This window comes from Mustela erminea, chromosome 5, assembly GCF_009829155.1.
Source record: "Mustela erminea isolate mMusErm1 chromosome 5, mMusErm1.Pri, whole genome shotgun sequence".
NCBI classification, from domain to species: Eukaryota; Metazoa; Chordata; class Mammalia; order Carnivora; family Mustelidae; genus Mustela; species Mustela erminea.
In genome coordinates, this window is record NC_045618.1 from 134,182,227 (window position 1) to 134,203,417 (window position 21,191).

The window sequence follows — 21,191 nt, forward strand, 5'->3', positions numbered from 1 at the left end:
ACATGCACACACGTGCGCGCGCATGCGTGCACACCATGGTACAGACTGTTTTCACCCATCCCCCCACTCCACAGTACATGGGAAGCATCGCTTTAGGTCAGTAAAGGCATGTTAATGACATTGGAGGGCTATATGGCGTCCCATCACGTGGGCACGCCCCAGTTTGCTCCAGCCGTGTTCCGCTTGTTGGACATTTAGGCAGTTTAAAGTTTGTTCACTATTGCCAACAGTATTGAGGCTGTATCTTTGCATAATGCTTTCATGATTTCCTAGGAGTGGAATTGTGAGGTCAAAGGGCCTGGGGCACAGCCTTTGATGTGTCTCACTTCCAGTCGCAGTGGGGGGTAAGGGAAGTGGGCAGCAAGGTCAGGGCCGCCCAGGTGAGAGAGAGAGAGAGAGCTCTGTGAAGAGGGACGTGACCTGACTTTGGAGTGAGAAAAAGCCGAGGTCAAATGGCGGTTCTGCTGGTTGTTCGCTTGTTACCTGGGGCCTTTTGAAATAATCGTTTTGCTGCTGGGAGGCTCCAGGTCCAGGTGTGGAGTGGGGATGGTGCATGGTTGGGAAAGGCACCTGCGATGATGGATATAAAAATGTTTGCACCTGGGATATGCTTAATGAATGTTTCTTCCTCCTTCGCTGGTTCCTTCTGTCCTCCATCTCCAGTAGAGTTGGAAAGATAAGGCCGCTATCACAGAGATAACACCCGGCCAGGTATAGTTCACTGAGTAGATAGAGAGCGCTGTCGGGATTCAGGGGAGGGAGTGGTGGGCGGGGGGCAGGAGCTGCTGTGTCAGAGGCTGCTTCCCTAGGAGGCCAAGCAGGGCTTGCGTGAATGTGTGTTGAATTGAATTTATTCTCCCCGGAGGGAGGAGTATGTGTGGGAGTTGGTGGTGGCAGACCAGCGGGGTAATAGCAATAATAGCAGAAGTTCGTGGACTTATATTATGGGCCTGGAACGTTCTGTGGATTTTATCTATATTAATTCTTGAACCCTCACAGAAGTGCCATGAGACAGATGGTCTGGTCACCTCCATCCTACATATAAGGGGACTGGGGAGAAGAGGGGTTAATTAGCTTTCCTGAGGTCACCCAGCAAAAAAAATGGTGGAGCCAGGATTGGATCCCAGTCAGCAATGCCTCCCTCCCCCACTCTACAGTGTCTCCCCCCTCTCCTGTCACTCACCTTTTCCTGGGATCTGCCTTACCTTGTGTAGGCCACCACCTGTCACACTGGATGATGGCAGTCTGTCAATTCTTTGGGTTGGACTGTGAGCCTCTGGAGGGCAGGAGGTATGCTACATTCACCCTGCATCCCAGCCCTAGCACAGTGGTTGCTCCCGAAATGTGCAGGAGTGTGGGATGCACAGAGCAGGATGGGGAGAGACCAGCTTGGCCAGAACAGAGCACTGGGGTAGGAAGACTTGGGGGGTTCAGCATGGGACAAGGGTACTGGGAATGGCAGGCTGATTTGCTTAGAGGTGGGCCTGCATCATCACTTTTGAACATGATGATCCCAGAAAGGTGTGTTCTGGAAAGGTGTATTCAGGGCAGAGAGCCTACAGCCTGAGGGCTGAGAAGGAGATAGGAGAAGATGTGAAGTCTGGATGGTGATGACAGCAAGGGCAAAGTAGATGGGGCCAACAGGAGAGACTTGATGAGTGAAAATCCTGCAGAATGGGATGTGGGGTCCAAGCGAGAGGGAGGAGCTATCGGAGTCTTGAGCTTGGGTCATGAAGACATGAGGAGGCTTAACTGGAATATTCTAGAGAAGAAGTTAATTTTGGGGAATGAGGAAACGGACACAGGAGTATGTGGAACTAGTAGGACATCCAGGCAGCAATATTCACCACATGCTAATGGGCATTTGGTTCCCCAAAGGAAGCAAGGCACTTATGTGGATGCTGTAGGTGGATGGGGGGTCTACCTCAGGGAAAGGCCAGTGGGACACACCGGGTAGGTCGGGACTCCCAAATAAAGCCCCATCTGCATCTGAGGCAGAGTTGATGGCAGATGTTCCTGTGGAGAGCCTGAGGGAGAGCACCCTAGCCACATTTCCAGGTCTGGGAGCTGCCATACTTTATGGTAGCAAGTCTAATTTTTATTTTTTTTAACATTTCTTTGTTTATTTTCCCCGAAAATGTTGACATTTACATTTATTATTTAGGTAATTTTAAATGCATGATTAAAAACAGAATTATATTTTGTCCTTTAAGTAGATTAAGGACGTGCCAGGGTAGGACACACCAGAATAAGGGCTGAAGATACGGTCTCTGCAAGGGGACCCCAGGAGGCGGTTCTTGAGTCAGAACTCCAGGATTTGAATCTTTGCTACATCCCTTCCTGGCTGTGACCTTGGGCAAATCCCCAAACCTCTCTGAGCTTTGCTTTCTTTTTGTGTCAAGTGAGCACAATAAGATTAACCTTAGAGGGTTTCCCAGAGGGTTAAATGAGACTGTGTGCAAAAACAGCTCACTGTCTGGTTCATAGTTGTGCTCAATAAATATTTATTTATTTATTTATTTATTTATTTAAAGATTTTTTTAATTTATTTATATGACAGAGAGAAATCACAAGTAGATGGAGAGGCAGGCAGAGAGAGAGAGAGGGAAGCAGGCTCTCCGCGGAGCAGAGAGCCCGATGCGGGACCCGATCCCAGGACGCTGAGATCATGACCTGAGCCGAAGGCAGCGGCTTAAACCACTGAGCCACCCAGGCTCCCAATTTATTTATTTTTTTAAATGCCAAGTTAGGAAAGTAGAGCTTGGGTCCCCAGTTCTGTTCTGTGCCCTGCCTGCTGGAGGCGTCAGGGACCAGAGAAGCTAGCAGGCACGCCTTACGTTGAGTGGGCATAAGGCCGTCACTGTGTTGAGTACTTCCCAAGGATGAGCTCTTTCACTTCTCCTAACACCCAGGTGAGATGTGAACTGTGATCAGCCCCATTTTCCAGACTAGGAAACCAAGGTTTGGAGAGATTAAGTAACTTGCCCAAGGTCGCCCAGCCAGTTACCTGCCGCAAGCAGGCAGATCCCAGAGTTCATAGAGTTCTGCTACCCTGCTTCTCAGCGAGGCAGGGAAGAGTCCCACTAACACACTTAATGCTTTGGTTTTGGGAGTTTCTGCATTCTCTGCTGGGGATCTGAAATCGGGTTATATAGTATTTAGAAATGGAAGGCTTGTTGCTTGTCTCCATTCTTCCTGTTTTTTAAAAACCAGAGTCACATTCAGTATACAGCAAATTCCTGAAATAAGCAGAATGGCCTCCCTCATTGAAGACACAGGACTTGCGGATCACTGGCATTTGATAGATCCTGTCTCTGGGCTCATTCCTAATACATGGGTCCGTGCCAGGGCCCAAGGAATGTGGCTTTGAAAAATCAGGATGTTACATCCCACCCTTATTCCATTCCCGCTGTGCTTCTATCCGGAAGAACTCCGTTTCAAAGAAGCACCAAGGTGGCCTGGAAGAAGAAACGAAGCCACAGGAAGGCAGCTGCCGACCTGGGTTAGTTGGGGGATGGGGATAGGGATGTAGGCTGCCCTGGGTGGGTCCTAAGGCCGAGAGCTGACACTGGTTTTCTCTCGGGGTCCAGGGACTAGTTGCTGAGGCATACAGGCCTCAGAGAGCCCAGAGAAAACAGAGAATCACCAAGTGCTAGAATCAAAGGACTTTGAGATCATTTGATTCAGCTGTCCTGTTTTACAGTTGGGGAAACCAAGGCCCAGAGAAGTATGGGGTTTGTCCACAGGTGCATAGCTAGTGAGTAGGAGAGCCAGGACCAGATCCCCGGCCTCCCAAAGGCCACCCAACGTGTCTGGGCCTTGGACATCTGGACCAGGAGGAAGAGCCCACTGGGACTTGTCCAAGGGGGGGCCTCTTGATGCTCAGACACTGCAGGACCTGGGCTCCCCTCCTCATTTGGGTCCGTGGAGCCATCGTTGGCTCTTTAAGGCCTAGGCATTAGAAATAGTCGTAGGGATTAATACCCCACCATGAGCAAGTCTGCCCTGGTGGCTTTTTGAAGTAGCCTCCGAGTTTTATCCCACGCTGAGTCCCGCAGGGCTTTCCTCACTGGGGCTTTTCCCTACCCGGGGGACTGGTTGCGGGCGTTCCTCCCTCCCCCACATGGTTCTGCGGAGAGAAGTCAGGAAGGCATGGGGAGCCCCAAATGTCTATGACCCAGTCTGGCAGGGTATGATTCCCTTGTCAGATGGGCCTCCTTGTGTATCCGTCCTGGGCCCAGTGGGACATAGGATTCTACTCAGAAGGGCTGAAGGGATGAGCAGCGGCTGACAGGACGATGAAGGAGATGCGGGCCCGATAGCAAGTGCCGGCAGGGAGAGGGGGAAGGTGCCAACGGGCAGGGGGAGGACACACGGTGCCCAGGACGAGGGAGGGTGGATGGTGCCCGTGCCAGCACGCTGCCCAAGCAGGGAGGGCAGGGCACAAAGGAATGTGGAAGATCTCCCATCTTCCTCTTCTCACCTGCCATTCTTCTGTCCGTGCCTCCCGCCAGCCAAACCAGAGACAGAGGGCGAGGGGCCATGGAGGTCAGCTCCAGGCAGTGGCAGGGGCGTCCCGGTGGAGGATAGCACATTGTTCAGTCGTGTGCTTCAAAGCCAGGCAGACCTGAGTTCAAATCCTGCCCTGCCCTTGAGGGAGTTGCTTCAACGCCCTCAGACTCAGTTTCCCCATCTGTAAAGTGGGGCCGACAATCCTTATCTTGTGGGCCGCTATGAACTCCTGCGCGGGACCGTGTGCCTGCCTCGCAGTCTGTAAGTGTGACGGTCTGGAGGCCTCGGCCGCCGACAGGCACTGCTGGGTCGATTTTACAGACTGAGGAAGTGGAGCTGCAGAGAGAGGGAAGTAGCATCCTCGGGTCGTGTGAAAAGTGCCACGGGGCAGAACTGGGAATGAGATGCAGCCCGGTGACTCCCAAGGCCCAGGCTTTGTCGTTGGACGCTCATCCTGTAATTGCTTTCAGTCTCTCGGAAACCACTGGCTCAGATACCCACTGCGTGCTCCAAGTTGGGCTGATGAAAATGTGCCAGAGTCATTAAGTTATCAGTGGGGAAGGCGGCTGCTTCTCCCCTGCAGGAAGGATTCTGCTGTCTGCGGCAGCCGGCTTTGTTCGCACAAACTGCCCCTGATTCCCCGCCCTCCTCCTCCGCCACCGCCGCCTCCCTGCACCCTGCTCCCCCAGACAGGGCGCCAGCGGGGTGGGCTTGGAGCGGGGAGGAGGGCGCTGTAGGTATTCTGGGGCAACACTGAAGGTATTCATAACTCCAGGCGGGAGGTGCTACCTGGAGAATCCGGCCCCTGGATGGGGAAGTGGGCAAACACTATTTCTGCAACTTGACAGATGGATGCGCCCCAGGGGAAGGAGAGAGAGGAAGGCAAGCTGGACCTTCCTTACTGTCACAGCCGGTCCCCTCCGAGCGCCGTGCCAGGAACACAAATCCAGGTGCACGCTTGCCAAGGTGAAAAGAAGGGCCTCGGGCTGTGCCTGGACCGGGCTTGACCGGTCCCTGGGGTGATGGCTTCAGAGGGCCAGGACACAAAGGAGAGGGCTCCGGGGAGGGGACAGAGACTGCGGTAGGAAGATGGGGCGCAGCCGTCTCTGAACGCTTCAGCAGTCCTGGGGCTCGGTGGGATTCTGCACGGCGGAGAATTCCAGAGTGAGGCTGCTGACGTGATAAAGGGAGAGCAGATGGTTCTAAGACTTTATTTTCAGTGTACTTTCCCCACCCTCTTTTTCTGGCGACTCCCTCGCCCCCATCTGCAGAGGAGAGATGACTAGCTACCCCCTCCCCTTTTGGGTTTATTCCCTTTGCTTTGATGGCCGTGAAGCTGATAATAGCGGACAATGGCTGCCCCTCCCGACCAGCCAGGCACTGTTTCATTTTTTTAAAATTTATTTTAAAAAAAGATTTATATATTTATTTGACAGAGAGATAGAGAGAGAGCACAAGTAAGCAGAGCAGTGGAGGGAGAGAAGTGGGCACCCTGCTGAGCAGAGAGCCCGATGCGGGGCTCCATCCCAGAATCCTGGGATCATGACCTGAGCCGAAGGCAGCCACTTAACCAACTGAACCACCCAGACGCCCCTAGGCACTGTTTTAAATGTGTTTCTTTCACAGAGAGGCGCCTCAGATGAAGTGAGGCAGATGTGCTGTGGTGATCATTCCTGTTGTCTCCAGAGGATGCGGAGGCACAGAGAGGTTTAGCAACTCAGCCCAGATCACACAGGTGGTTGGTAGCAGACGTGACAGGGCTTTGAGTCCCAGCAGCTCAGACCCAGCCTACCCCGTTACTCACCAGCCAGAAGCTGCCTCTCTGAAGGGTGGCCCAGGCATGCCTGGGCCAGATTTTCAAGGTTACTGCAGAGAGCGTTTTACTCCCAGCTCAGGGCTGCTTGGGGTCTGTGTTCCATGAGGCAGCACCTGCCTGTCGGCGCTGTCAGGTTCTTTGTTTTGAGTAACTTATTCCCTGATCTCTGACCCCAGCCCCAGCAGGTTTCCAAGACCAGATACACAATTTATGGGGCCCAGTGCAAAATGACGATGAGGGACCCTTTATTCAATATGTGTTCAGAATTTCAAGATGGTGACAGCAAAGCCTTAGGCCAAGCGTGGGGTCCTTCTGAGCATGGACCCGGTCTGAAGGCACAGGTCTCATGCCTGTGAAGCTGGCCGGTCTGTGTTCGGTGTGGCAGGGAGGTATCATTAAATAGCACTGGGTTTTCCTTTGCTTCCAATCCAGTCAAAGTAGGATTTCTAAGGCATTTCTTTCCATCAAAACGTAGCAGTCTGATCCAGGTACAATTCCACCAAGATAAATCTTAGAAATCTTTTGTCCCTGGGAGGAAGTCATTCAAAGGCCTGGTACTTGGGTTAGAAGCTTTATTTTGGGGTCAGACATCTTGCTGTATTATCTCCAATTCCTCCTAACCCTGCCTTTTAAACTCCCTCCCGCCTCCTTCCTGTTAGCCTGTGAGCCTGCTCCAGGGTGTGCCCTGTTAAAAAACGAGGCCCACTCAGCCTGCCCGACCCCCATTCCCATCCACCACCCAGCCTCACTGGTGGCAGGAGTGGTCTGTCAGCCCTGTCACCACTTCCTCGTTTCCGGGAGCACCCTAGGCCTCTGAAGTCTTATCTTGTCCTCCTGGAGGTCGTGGATTCCCTTCTCATGAAGATGGCCTCCTGTCACCTCCATGGATCTCTTTCTAGTCTCTGTTTATCTTGTCCCTTCTCAGGCATCTGGCATTCTCCTGACTCTGCCGGCTTCTCTTCTGTAAAATGGGGACTTGGGTTGCCGTGAGCAAATTGACTGGAAACAAGAGAACCCGTCTCACACTTGGTACACAGTCAATAGCTGTTCACCGTGGCCGTGACGGTTTGTGTCCTTGGTCCTGTCATCTGGAAATCCTACCTCTTTTAAAAAAAATTTTTTTTTGAAAAATTCCAGTATAATTTATATCCCAGTATAATTTACTACCTTTAATACTAGTTTCAGGTGTACAATGTGGTGATTCAACGATTCTATATATTTTATGCAGTGCTTATCGTGTTAAGTATACTCTTGATCTCCATTCTTAAGATACTGGTGTTTTCTGAGTTCTGTCCTCTGTCCACATTTTTCCTCTCTCTCCACCATCTCCTAACTCCCCCTGCCGCCCTTTCAACCTCCCACATCCGCGTCTCTTTCCTAAGCTCAGGGTGTGCAGGGCAACCCCAGACTGAACTCATCCTCTTTCTTCTTTAAATCTGGTTTTCCTCCTCATCCTTAGGCCTATTGCTCTGTAGTGTTTTTGTTGTTTCCCGTAACTGACCTCGCGTGCTGGCTGTGCGCTTCCCCATGCTGGTCACTGGGGATGCAGCAGTGTGCAAAGACACAGGGGCTGCCATGCTTGCTGCTGGTGGGGGGCACACATAGTGATCCATGATTTGTCCTAGGAAGGTAACAAACTGGGGTCCTAATTTTGATTGGAGAGACTTCCCTGGAGAAGGACATTTGAATTGATATCTGAAGAATGATGAAGTGTTAATTAGGCATACTAGGGCTGGGGACCATTGTGGGCCATGGGAAGAGCTTGTGCAAAGGCTCTGTGGTAGAAAAAAAGATGTTTATAGAGTAGAAAGACAATGGGGCAGAAGGGCAGAGAAGGTTGTAGAATGTGGTGTCAGGCGAGGCTAGAGAGCTAAGCTGGGGCTGGATGGGGCATGGCCAGGAAGACAAAGTTACTGTCATTCTCGGTTCTTTCTCCCTGCTCGTACCCACCCCTTGCCACCAGACTCCTTCTCTTTAACCCCTCTCCCATCCTGAAATCCTCATTGTTCACACATAGAAAACTAAAATAGCCTCTTGCCACCTTCAAATCCGTCTTCTGCGCTATAGTCTTAAATAGGATTTCTAAAATGTAAATCTGAATAAGTCAGTCCTCAGGCTACAATCCTTCCCTGGCTCCTCATTTTACGGACAAAGTCTTGCCCGGCTTCCTTGCTCCTTTGCTCTGTCACGTCATGGGGCTGGGCACATATGAGGTGTTAAATACATGTTTTCTTGAAGACCTGATGATGAAGGAATAAGATGGGACAAACAGGTGGTAAAAAAAGGCAGCTCCATCAGGAGAGCTCTGTAGTTCTGTGTAGGGGGGTGATGGGTAAGAGGTCTGGTTTCCATGACCTCCCTGTACTGTCTGCTTCTGTTTCCTCTAATGACCGAGCATGAGTCTCACTGTCCCCACCGGCCACTTCCACCATCCCAAAGGGCAGGTGCACCAGGGTGAGCAGAGTCAAGCCCAAATCTATTCATTCTTCTAGCAGAGCGGTTCTTAGACTGTAGTGTGCAGGAGAATCACCTGGAGGGCTTGTTAAAACAGAGATTTCTGACCCCATCCCCGGAGCTTCCGATTCGATAGATGTGAGCAGGAGCCCAAGAACATGCATCTCTAAGCTCTTCGCAGGTGACGCTGATGGTGCTGGTCTGGGGACCACTCTTCAGGAATCTCTTTTCTAGCACAAGGATTTGCTTTAAAAATAATTACTCTCTATGGTGTTGGGGAAGGAGATGTGGGAAGCTTTTTGCTTGGGTTTGGTTTTGTAGGTTTAAAGACCTATTACTATGAGATTAATGTGGATAGATGGATCAGATTCTACATGCTTCCCTCCCCCCACCCCCGCCATCTCCCGGCTTTCCCACAAAGTATTTCTGTGTTCATTCATCAGTTGGTCAATGGATGTGTTCTGAGGCCATGATATGTGCATGGCAACACAAGATGTGGAGTTGTTATTAAGCCGAAACTGGCAAGAAACTGTCCTTAAGAGAAGTCCTCTGGTACAGATGTAACTAGGATTTAAGGACATCAAAGAAGAAACGCCTGTTTGGGTGGATTGGGATTCCCTGATCCGTGGAATTGTCCCAGGCATCGAGCATTAGTGGGAATAAAACAATGTGATGAGTGAGACCACATGACTTTTAAGACCCTGGAATTCTGTGATTAAGGAAGATGGTGGCAATTGACATGACAAAATGGCGCAAACGGAATGCTGTGGAGTTGGTAGTAGGGAGGTCTGCAGACTGGTTTCCGGAGTCAGCGGAGGCGTCCTTATGGAAATACTGAGATGACTGTCCTGATTCTTTTTTTAAAAGCAATTCTCAGCCATTTCTTTTTTTCTTTTCTTTTTTTTTTTTAAGATTTTATTTATTTATTTGACAGAGAGATCACAAGTAGTCAGAGAGGCAGGCAGACAGAGAGGGGGAGAACCAGGCTCCCCATGGAGCAGAGAGCCGGATGCGGGACTCGATCCCAGGACCCTGAGATCATGACCTGAGCTGAAGGCAGAGGCTCAATCCACTGAGTCACCCAGGCACCCTGATGATGGTCCTGATTCTTTTTTTTTTTTTTTTTAAGATTTTATTTATTTAACAGACAGAGATCACAAATAGGCAGAGAAGCAGGCAGAGAGAGAGGAGAAAGCAGCAGAGAGCCTGATGTGGGGCTTGATCCCAGGACCCTGAGATCATGACCTGAGCCAAAGGCAGAGGCTTTAACCTACTGAGCCACCCAGGCGCCCCGACGGTCCTGATTCTTAATAAACATTTACGCTTTGTTACTAAGTGGATTTATAGCCGATGACCCCACGATTTGCTGTTTACTGACCTCAGATCGTTGCAGAGGTTAAATAGAAGAAGCCACAAACAGGCCCAGAGTGTGCCTTGGGGGCCTCTTTAGGTCCCATTTCCCCAGTCAAATGGAATTGAGATGTGGAGTGCCGTTTTATTTTTTTGATATATTTACTAGAGAGAGAGAGAGAGAGAGAGAGAGGGAAAGAGGAAGAGAATGTAAGTAACCAATTGTAGGACTTGAACTTAGAGCCACTGGGTCACCAACTTGAATTTCAGACTCTGACCTTATTAAGAAAGTCCAACCAATTGTTAAATTCCACTGTTTGAGGTCAGGGTCAAAGTCCCTCTTTCAGGAGGGCCCAACACTTAGCACTTGGCACTTCAGGCTAAGCTGAAGCCCCTCACCCTGGCCCCTCGCCCCTCTTCAACATTAATCAGCATCTGTTATGTGCAGGGTACTGAGTGAGATACAAATATCTACAACCCTTCAAGGTAAGTAGTACTATCATCATTTCCAGATACGAAAAAAGGCACAGAGAGGCTACATAGCTTGTCCAGTTTCACACAGCAATTTGCCTCAATTCATTTTTGGAAGTCGATATAACCATAAAATCGAAATGTAGTAGAAGATAGGTCAAAAATTCTAGCTCCATCTCAGATCTGAGTATAGATCCAGAACACAAGATTGGAAAACAGAATGCAGCAGTTTATGAAGTGGATAATGTACTTTCGCCCAACAGAGAGCATTCGAGGAATATAGGAATGGCCCAAGAAGAAGAAACATTAGGAAATCAACATAATTCACCATACCAACAAACGGAAGGAGAGTCATACACTAGTAGATACTGAAAGGCTGATCAGATTTTCCTGTAATAAAACTCAACACAGGGATAAGAGGAAATACTTAAATTTGGTAAAGAATAATAATTAGCCACACGTATCATTCTAAATTGTGAAGCACTAAATCCAACTTCATTGACAGTGGGGGTCGTCTGGTCTTCAGCCATGTAGCTGGGCTTCTTCTGCTTCTGAGGTACTGGGCAGCCAACCAATGGAACTGCCCCTTTCTTCTTCTGTGCCCCAACAAAGCCGTATTTATGCGGTCGGGTGTCCTTGTCTCATACTGTCCACGTGAGAGGTCATGTTCGTGAGGACACATTCCTAGATTTTTGGGTACCAGAGGCTTCCTGGGGCACCAAGGGCACAAGCTTTTGGTTGCCACATCTACCAGTGATGGCTTGGCTTCATGGTTTTCATGGCAGAAGAGGGATGTGTTTTTCTAGCATGGATCACCATGTGATACATCAAAAATATTATCTGTATCAGCTTTTGTACTTTATACAGAATTAACCACCATGTGGTGGGGAAGGAGCACTGCATGGGGATCCGGGAGACCTGAGTTCTAGTGACTCTGCCTCAATTAGCTGTGTGTTCCCAGGCAAATCACTTAGGCTTGCTGGGCCTCACTTGGCTCACCTCTGCCATGGGATGTTGGACTGGATGGACTGCCAGTGCCCTTTGCCCTCAAAGTTGTAATCATCATCACCCTTACCACGTGCCACACACTGTTACAAGTGTTCTGCACAGAGATGAACTCAACCCAGCAATACTATGAGTTAAATACTATCATTATTCCCATTTTCCCTCTACAAAAACTGAGGCCCAGAGAGGGTAAGTGACTTGCCCAGGGACAGGAAAGGAGCTCTTGCAGAGTTCAACTTCCATCCTTTACTTTTCTGGTTTTTCTGATCCAGGGCCCGTGCTGGGGTGTTGGCTCTGTCCAAGAGTGGGAGACACTTCCCCGCAAGGGAAGCGCAGCTCTGGGGCAGACGGATGAGAGTCACTTCCTGGGAGAATGCGGGCAGTGACTGCAGAGGTTGCTCATCTTTGCTTTTTCCCTCTTCTCTCTCCCTGTCTAGTCTGTGGCAAGCGCTACAAGAACCGGCCAGGACTTAGCTACCACTACGCGCACACTCACCTGGCCAGCGAGGAGGGGGATGAAGCTCAGGACCAGGAGACCCGGTCCCCGCCCAACCACAGAAATGAGAACCACAGACGTGAGTTTCCAGTCGTTGGGTTGGGGCAGTGATGAAGTGGGTGGGCAGGGCGAGAGAGTGTTCTTTTCACCTCTGGCATCTTTGGTGGCCCGTGGGTTGGTTTCAATGTCCTGTGGTGACTTGGCTCTTTTAATGTAACCCCAGCTTCCCCGTGGGTCCTCTGAGCCCCAGGCTTAGAGTGAGCTGGGCCAGGTGGTGACCCCAGTTCTGTTCCCAGAGGAAGGGAGGTGAGTGTTAAGCAGAGGGGAAGCCAGTTATCTGGCTGTTGTTCAATGCCAGACCTGTTTCTCTCCTTCCCTCAGCTCTAGAAGCTCCATTCACAGGGGCTGACCTGACTTGGGCATAGCCTTTTGGCATGTCAATTCAGATGGATATTTCAAATGTTGCCTTGGCCACCTTGAGCTGTAGAATATTCTGGATCTGTCGCCTTGGCTGTTATAGGGGGTCACAGTTTTGGTTCAGGGCTCTCCTGCCTTAGATATACGGCCCTTGAGCCTCCATGCTTTTCACTCGAACATTCCCTCAGCAAGCGTGATGAGTGCACTTGTCAAAAACTCAAAATGGGGTGGCATGATGGAGTCTAAAGAGCTTGTTTCGAGGTGTGGGTCATTTTAAGATCATTAGGTGAAGAATAACTGTGGACATGCCCTCTATTTTTTTATTTTGTTCACAAGATTTTGTGGTAGGTATTCTTCAGGCGAACGATGCGGTGTAATGAAAGCGATCAGACTCTAGGGTCTGGGGGGAGCTTCTGCGCATTTTAGTCCATCAGCTGAGTCAACGGATGTCCATCGGCTACTCATTGGATCTTTGAAATAATTACCATACTCTGGCCAAGACCTTTCTTGGGATTAGGGTCGGTGTTGCCTAACCCCACCCTCCTTTCTCCTTGTGACGTCGCCTTCTGAATTAGGGTGCTCAGGCTGCCATAACAAAATACCACAGACTGGGTGGCTTAAAGACCAGAGATTTCTTTTCTTGTTCTTCTGGAGGCTGCAAGACCCAGACCAATGTGTCATTGGGGGCGGTCCCCTCAGAGGCCTCTGTCGCGGAGTGGTAGGCGTCCGCCCTCTCTCTGCGTCTTCGCACGGTGGTCCGTCTGTGATCACGCACCCCTGCTGTCTCTCTGTGTGCCCAGGTCTCCTCTTGGAAGGATACCAGTGACTTAGAAGGATACCCACCATAACCCAATCACCTCTTTAAAGGCCTTATCCCAGAAGAGTCACGTCCTGAGGCCTGGGGTTGGGGCTTCAACATACACATTTTTGGGGGGACCCAGTTCAGCCCACATACCTTCTTTAATTCCTACTCACTCACAGGGTTCAAGCCTTTCATGTGACAGACCCTGATTTCCTTGCCTGCTCTTATCATCTGGACAGAACCTGGGAAGCAGGACAGGGGCGTCTGGCCCACCTCCCCGTGCCAGTGTCTGAGTCGTGCTGAGCTCTCTCTCTCTCTCGATCTCTCTCTCCTCCCTGGGGAGAGGTCCCCGTGGTTGAGCCTTTCAGAAAGGAAGATGTACGGGGCAGCTGGCATTTGCGTTCCTGTTTCTCCTCTTATCCCTTCTCTGATCTAAGGGGCCTAGGCGTACCTATTGTCTCTTCTGGCAAAGGAGGCCGAGAATGATCTCTTTTGCTTTGGGTTGCTATCTGGAAAGTATTTATTAGCCACGGTTGCTCTCTCTGAAGTATCTGTTAACCCGGTATTATTTCCCAGTCCCCCCAGTGCTGGCTTATCTTCTTTACATCTCTTCTCAAATGTCAAGCCATTTGGTCCCTGTGTTGTGCTTTACTCATGCAGTAGGGTCTGGAATGCTTCTCTTTTGTCTGTGTCTCTTTTGTGTGTGTGCACCACGATGGCCACAGCAGAGGAAGGTTCCTCGTGGTCCCGCAGGTACGCTGCGAGCCTGAAGCGGATCAAGGAAATCTCTTCCTCAGACATCCCCGCTGGCTCCCCCACACCTGCACCCACACCCCCTGGCTCTTGACTTCTGGGGTGTGCGCTGGCCCATTTCCCTCTGTCTACCAGGATCTCCTTGGGGACGCTCGTGACTCAGCGTCTTCTGTCTCCTCATGTCTTCACCGTGAGGCCAGATGGCCTTGCTTAGTCAGGAAATGGTGTGTGTCTTCCTCCTGGGTGGAGATGCGCCCTGAGTCAGGCAGCGAGTCCTCTCCCTTTCCCCTCTCACCTGCTGGTGACAAACTGAATTCTTCAAAAAGCCTCAACGGACTACCCCAGGGTTTTGAGCTGCATAAAAAGCAATAGCTGTCCCTGGGTTCATCTGGGGCCTCCTTACACGAGGAAAGTTCCAGAACCTTCACAAACATCTTTTTAACAACATCTGCTCACAAGGCCTCTGAGAACTCTGTGATTAACTCCAATTTTGCTAGCAAGGAGGGTGTGGCAGGAAGGCCCCCGGGGCCACAGAAGCCATTCCTTCCCTCTTGCCCAATTTCTCTGAACAAATCTAAGAGACAGAAGCTCTTCCCAGGTTCTCTCCACCGTGCACGCCACCCATCTGTCTGCTGCTCCGAATGTCTGCTCCATTCCCTCCCACATTCCCCTGGTGAGCGGCCCCCCAACCATTTTCTCGTGAGCGCTAATTGCCGGCATCATTAATACCCAGTCATTAGCTGCTCCCACTGTTTGGGGTGGGGGTGGGCTCCCATCCATCCTGCCCCTAAATGCCACTGGGGCCGTGTGGTGAATTGAACGTGACAGCTCTGCAGCCTCGAAGGTCCCAGCTTTGTGATCCTTCCTTGGCAAGGCTTCTGGGCTGGGGGAGGGAGGCAGGAGAGCTTCATCCAAGAGGCTGATCTGCAGTTTCCCCCAGGAAAAGTTCTGGACGCCGACAATGTGGGAATGCTGACTTCTCCCTCTTTAGCAGAGCCGCAGGGTGGCCCAGCTGCTGGTGAGCCCACGCAGGCCCCCGGGAGAAGCAGCCCTACCGACTCAGGAGTTTTCCGCGGCTCGGGCATCTGTGCTCGCACCACCTGCAGCAGGAGAGACCTTCTGACTTTGGTCTGCCTGCCGTCCCTGGCCGCACCCCCCGACTGTGCCTCCAGCCAAGCCGAAGCTCATGCCTGTGCCTGCTGCTGCTTTCAGGCAGAGCGGACTGCGGGAGCCAGCTCTGACCTCCCTCCCCGCCCAGCCCCAGGCCGCCCCAGGCCGCCCCAGGCCACGGGCTCAGCAAGCCATGGCCCCTCCCACCCATGTTCTCTCGTCGCTGCTCATTGTCTCCTGAGGACACCCTTCTTGTCCCTTCTGTAGGTTTGTCCCCTTACCTTCATGCCCTTGACTCTCTGTCTCCACTCTAGGCAGCGCTGGGATGCTTGGAGCTCCGACCTTCACCTTGGGGGGGGACAGTACTTTTCTGATGGGGTCTTCTTTACCTAAGCCGTCACCCTTCCCCTCTCTCCCTGTGTGAGGTCAGATTCTTCTTCCTTCTTGCAGTTCTCTGAGCACCTGTGTTTGCGTTGTACAAATGAAATCACTCTGCGTGTGTGTGTGTATGTGTGTGTGTGTACCGGTACACACACGTAGACTACGTAGTCTATGTGTGTATGGAGGGGGGGGACTGGGGCAAGTTAGGACTCCATGTGGTGCCACTCAGAAGCATTCTCTCTCTCTCTCTCTCTCTCGCTAATGATTTATTTATTTGTCAAAGATTTTATTTATTTGAGAGAGAGAGAGCAAGTAAGCACGAATGGGGGAGGGAAGGAGAAGCAGACTCGCGGCTGATCAGGGAGCCCATGGGGCTTGATCCCGGGACCCTGGGATCATGACTTGAGCCTAAGGCAGACACTTAACCAACTGAGCCATGCAGATGCCCCTATTTATTTATTTTAGAGAGAGAGAGAAAGAGAGCGTCCGTGAGTGAGCAGGGGGAGGGACAGCAGGTGAGGGACAAGAAGAGGGAGAGAATCTCCAGCAGACTTCCCCCTGAGCACAGAGCCCAGCGTGGGGCTCAATTGCATGATCTTGAGATTAGGACCTGAGCCGAAATCAAGAGTCAGACGCTGATTAACCGACTGAGCTACCCAGGCGGCCCACTCAGAACCATCCTCTTGTGAATTCTGAAATGCCACTTTGGTATACAGTCCTGGGGGACCAGCGTAGCAGAGAGAACTGGATCAGAATTCCGAACTCTTTGACCCACGCTCACCATGCCGCAACTCTTCTTGAACTTCCTTTTTTCTTCCACGCACAATGGGAATCTACTAAAGTGATGATTTCAAGGTAGTTTTCTGGGGGGTGGGGTGGGTGTGAGCACTGATGAGGTCCTGTACCAATGGAAAAGCTGTGTAAATAAATTCAGTCTAATACATGCATCCGTCTGTCCATCCATCTATCCATCCATCCACTGGCTTCATATCCTTGTTCTAGATACTGTCTTAATCTCTGTCCTGAGAAGGAGAATGTAATGGAGTGTGTCTAGAATAGTGAAGGGCCAAGGGCTCAAGGGCACGGTACACTTTGTACCCCTTAGGGCAGCCATGCTCCCAGTGTGACGTCAGAATCCCTGGGGAACTTGTTGGAAATGCAGATTCTTGATTCCACCAGACCTGAAACAGAGACTCTGAGGGTGGGGGTGCCCAGTATTTTACTGGGCACTCTGGGGCACGCAGAAGCTGGAGAACCACTGCACTGGGGATTTGCGAAGACTTCACTCAGGAGGGGACATTCATGTTAGCTCTGGAAGATTCAAGAGGAACTTCCCAGGAGGGAGAGGGCTTCCCAGGTAGGGGCAAAGGCAGGGAGGTATGAAATAGCACAATGCCCCAGACACGGGATTGTAGTTGGGTCTGACGGTAGCATTGGAAGAATGGTGGGAAAGTGAGCAGGAGCCGCCATTGGAAGCATCTTCTATGCCAGGCTGTGTAGCTGGCATCCTGTGTGCAAAGGAGAGCCACAGTAGCAATTACTAGAAGGCAAGGACAAATGATTTATAAAGAAAGTTGTTTGATATAGTATTAATTGTCCCATGGTATATCTCTTTTACCTGATAGTGTAAACGAGTAGAAAATGTCCTGAATAACATACTTGGAGCTCCTAAGAGGGAAGTGATTTTAAAAACATGGATCTATAAAATTTATGTCAAGCCTGTGTCTCAGGTCCCTGGAATGGAAGTTGGGTTGTCCTGGGTCCCAAGAGGTGTCTTGTCTTCTGCCCAGTGATGGTGTGCCTGGCACATAGGTAGACTTTCGGTATCTAAAGAAGAGAAGGCCCCACACTCGCATGCCTTTGGAGGGCATATTGTACTCTGCAGGACTGGAAGAGGAGAGCTGAGTTGATTAAGGGTAATGTCGGCTGATTAGATAATCTGAAAATTAGTCTGATAATGTGCAAATTACCTAAAAGCAGCATATGATGTCATTGCTACACTGATGGGAAAGATCTAACAGACGTTAGTCTCCTGACATCTCTGTCCTCTAGCATATGGCCCGGGGGCAACCAAGAGAGCTTTAGGAGAGAGAGTGAAAATTGCCTTTGACACAAGCTTAAGGATTTTGGATCACTCTGAAGGTGCCTGAGAAACCATAAAGCACACACAATCCACCACTTACCAACCTTGACTCAGGAAATTCAGGCTTTGTTCCAGGGGAGAGAGAAGAAAATTCAGACACAGGGCTCTGTCTGGAGAAGCGAGCTGCTTCTCACTTCCTGAAGAATGAATTTGGAATCTAACCACAGGTGTTCTTCAGGTGAATTATTATTTAACTATAGAGTTATAGATTATGAAGCAAGCAAAGAGCAACCTGAAGGCTCCCTCTGGCCTTGAGGATAGAGTTGGAGTTAATTTTTCAGGGCTTTTGGCTGGGAGAATGGCCATGGAATTGGCCAGGCCAGAGTCTGAATTCCATCCTTGCCACGCTGCCATCTTGTGCCTGTGTGATGGCGGGTCGGTCAGTCACTCACACTTCTTTGCTCCTTTGTTGCGTCATCTATAAGATGGAGAGAGTAACCATACTGACCTCCTGAGGTTGTGCTGGTCTTCAGTGAGACGATGTGGGCGTTTGGCACCTTGCCTGCCCACTGCGAATGCTGATATCCTGTCTCTGTGCCGTTCGGATCAACAGAGCATGTCTATGACCACAGATGGCTAATCTGAATCAGGGCTGGGCTGTGGCTGTGTGATGCCTATGGGGGGTCTCACTGGCATCAGGCGTAACTACCAGAGCCCGGCCCAGCTGTGGCGCATCTTTTGTGAAACCATAGATGGAGGACAGCAGTCCCACACAGGCGAAACATGGGTATTTACTGAGCACTTACTGTACATGTGGCCATGTGTGGGAGGGACTAGGTATAAATGGGCCTTTAAAAAAACATAGCAGGGCACCTGGGTGGCTCAGTGGGTTAAGCCGCTGCCTTCGGCTCAGGTCATGATCTCGGGGTCCCGGGATCGAGTCCCGCATCGGGCTCTCTGCTCGGCAGGGAGCCTGCTTCCTCCTCTCTCTCTCTCTGCCTGCCTCTCTGCCTACTTGTGATTTCTCTCTGTCAAATAAATAAATAAAATCTTTAAAAAAACGAAAAAAAACATAGCACATGGTCTTAACCCTAGGACAATTTCTGGTTTAATTGGGGAAGTAAGATGGATGTAGGAAACCCAGCAGGAGAAAGTGTGGGGCTGAGGCGAACCATTGAAGCATCCCCATATTTATTATCCCATTTCCCCATTCCCCTTACCTTCCCGGGATCCTCTTTGATTTCTCTCACATTTTGGCCCAATTACCTAGAAGATTCTGGACCGAAGAGTTTCACGTTCTGAGTAACGACCACGACAGTAATACTTCCTGACATTCCTTGAATGTGTCAGACAGACACTGCGCTAGGCGGGCCACATTCCTCTCATTCCCTCTTCGCAGCAGCCCCATAAGGAAGGTGGGTGCTGTGTCCCCTAGAGGACACCAAGGCACACGGGCTCCAGCCGATGTGCGTATAGACGTGAAGCATGAATGTGAATTCTCCCATCATGTGTCACTTCTTGGGAAGTGTCTTTAGGCCTTTGATTCCCCCCACCCCCTGCCTTTATCAGAAATAAAATTATTTCACATAAGAGAAGAAAGAGGAGAAGAAAGGACAGAAGCTTTACTAGGTGCCGGGCACTCTGCACATATTGTCTCGTATAAAGTTCACAGCCCATGAAGCATGTGCTGGGACTGAGGCTTGGAAAGGTGGCATTGCTTGCCCCAAGTTACATGGTTAGCAGGATGGGAAGCTGAGATGTGAATGTACTTGAGTTGGACACCATTCAATTAAGTCAGGACATTGGAGCCTTAAGTGATGGCTCCTAATCTTAAAGATGGGATCTTTGTCCTAGTGGTATCTCTTAATTTTCACCTGTAGGCCAACTGTGGAGTGCATCATAGCGCACAGTGGCTTTTCAAAAGAAACAAATGTATTAATGGACACTTCTCTTGGATTGCCTAGCAGAATACCAGAGACTAAATGCCTTAAACAATAGGAATTTATTTCTTACAATCTTGAAGACTGGAAGTCCAATATGAAAGTGCTGCTGTGTCTGTGTTCAGTGAGGGCTCTCCTCTTGGGTTGAAGATGACCACCTTCTTGCCGTGTCTTCGCATGGCTTTTCCTTGATACGGGATGATAGAGAGAAGTGAGCTCTCTGGTGTCTTTTCATATAAGGGCACTATTCTTTCCGTCCTCATGACCTCATCTAAACCTAATCACCTCCTAATACCATCACCCGGAGGGGTAGGGTTTCAACATATGCATTTTGGGGGAGATGCAATCTAGTCCATGGTAAGCATGTTTAATCTTCAAAACTAACTTTAGCTGTTTGTGGTTTATGTGAAACGCCCCCCATTACCAATTCTGCCCAAGATTTTAATTTGTAAATGAATCTCACTCTAGGAAAAAAAAAAACCGTACATCGCGTAGTTCAGTAATTTTTCTGCGTCTTCCATTTGTGTCTCTCACAGTCTTTCCTGTCTTCGCTCTCGTATATTTCTCTTTCTGACCTTGTTCTTTACAAACAATAATGCTGTGCCCAAAGTGAAGCCTAGGATTCATCCTTGGCTTTATTTTCCTTCACTACCTGTATCAGCTTCCCCTCCAAAATAGACTCCAAGGCCGTCTTCCTATCTTCATCTCCTGGCCTCCACCAGATCCTGCTTGGAATCCCTGCAACTTCTTTCTTGGTCTTTTAGCCTGTTTTTACTCCATGGATTGGCCAAAGCGGTCTTTTTATTTATTTTTATTTAAAGGTATATTTATTTAAAGGTATATTTTTTAAGTAGGCTCCACACCCAGCCCAGAGCCCAATGCAGGGCTTGAACTCACAACCGTGAGATCGTGAGCAAGAGTCAGAAGCTCAACTGACCAAGCCCCCGCGCCCCAGGTGCCACAGGTCTTTTTTAAAACATAAAATAGATTATGCTATACTCCACTTTCAGAACTTATAATGCATTTAAATACGATCCAAACTTTTCACCTTGCGGGTCTGTGTTATTTCTTCTCAAAGTGAGATCAGCAGCTTCAACATCCGCTGGGACCCAGATGGCCAACTCCTCCAGGTTTGCCCAGGACATTCCCAGTTACAGACTGAAAGTCCTGTGCCCTGGGAACCCCCCAGTGCCAGGCAAACCTTCACGGTTGGCTACCCAGTGGGGGAGCTTATACGAAATGTGGAGTCTTCGGCTCTAAGCCAGACCAATGAATCCTAGTCTGAATTTTAGTGAGAAGCCTACCTGTTTTGTTTGCACAGCACTCACATTTGAGAAGCCCTGAGGCCTGCCATCCACCCTAACTTGACTTCCCTCAGGTGTGTGGCTTCTGAGGCCAGGGCAGGGTAGTAGCTGGTGGGCCTGGGAGCCAACGTAGCCACTTGCTGACACGTGACCCAAGACTGCCTTGCTTCTTTGTGCCATGAGAGTCATCTATGTAAAATCAGAACATTGATGCGTCTATCTCACGGGGCTACGTGAAGATTCAATAAGTCAATTCATATAAAGCACAGCATGAACAGAACACGTATGGGACATGCG

General features: G+C 50.1%; 1 protein-coding gene across 4 annotated transcripts in view; it reads left to right on the forward strand.

Annotated features, from left to right (window-relative positions):
- Positions 1 to 21,191, forward strand: part of DPF3 (double PHD fingers 3) — a 258,847-nt gene that overhangs the window by 167,065 nt on the left and 70,591 nt on the right. For all 4 annotated transcript variants that reach the window (XR_004286165.1, XM_032345049.1, XM_032345048.1 and 1 more), the window contains exon 7: positions 12,046 to 12,183. Coding sequence is in view for 3 of the 4 variants with exons in the window: in XM_032345049.1 (XP_032200940.1) it covers positions 12,046 to 12,183 (138 nt within the window). In the remaining variant the exon portion in view is untranslated. The remainder of the gene's footprint in view (positions 1 to 12,045; positions 12,184 to 21,191) is intronic.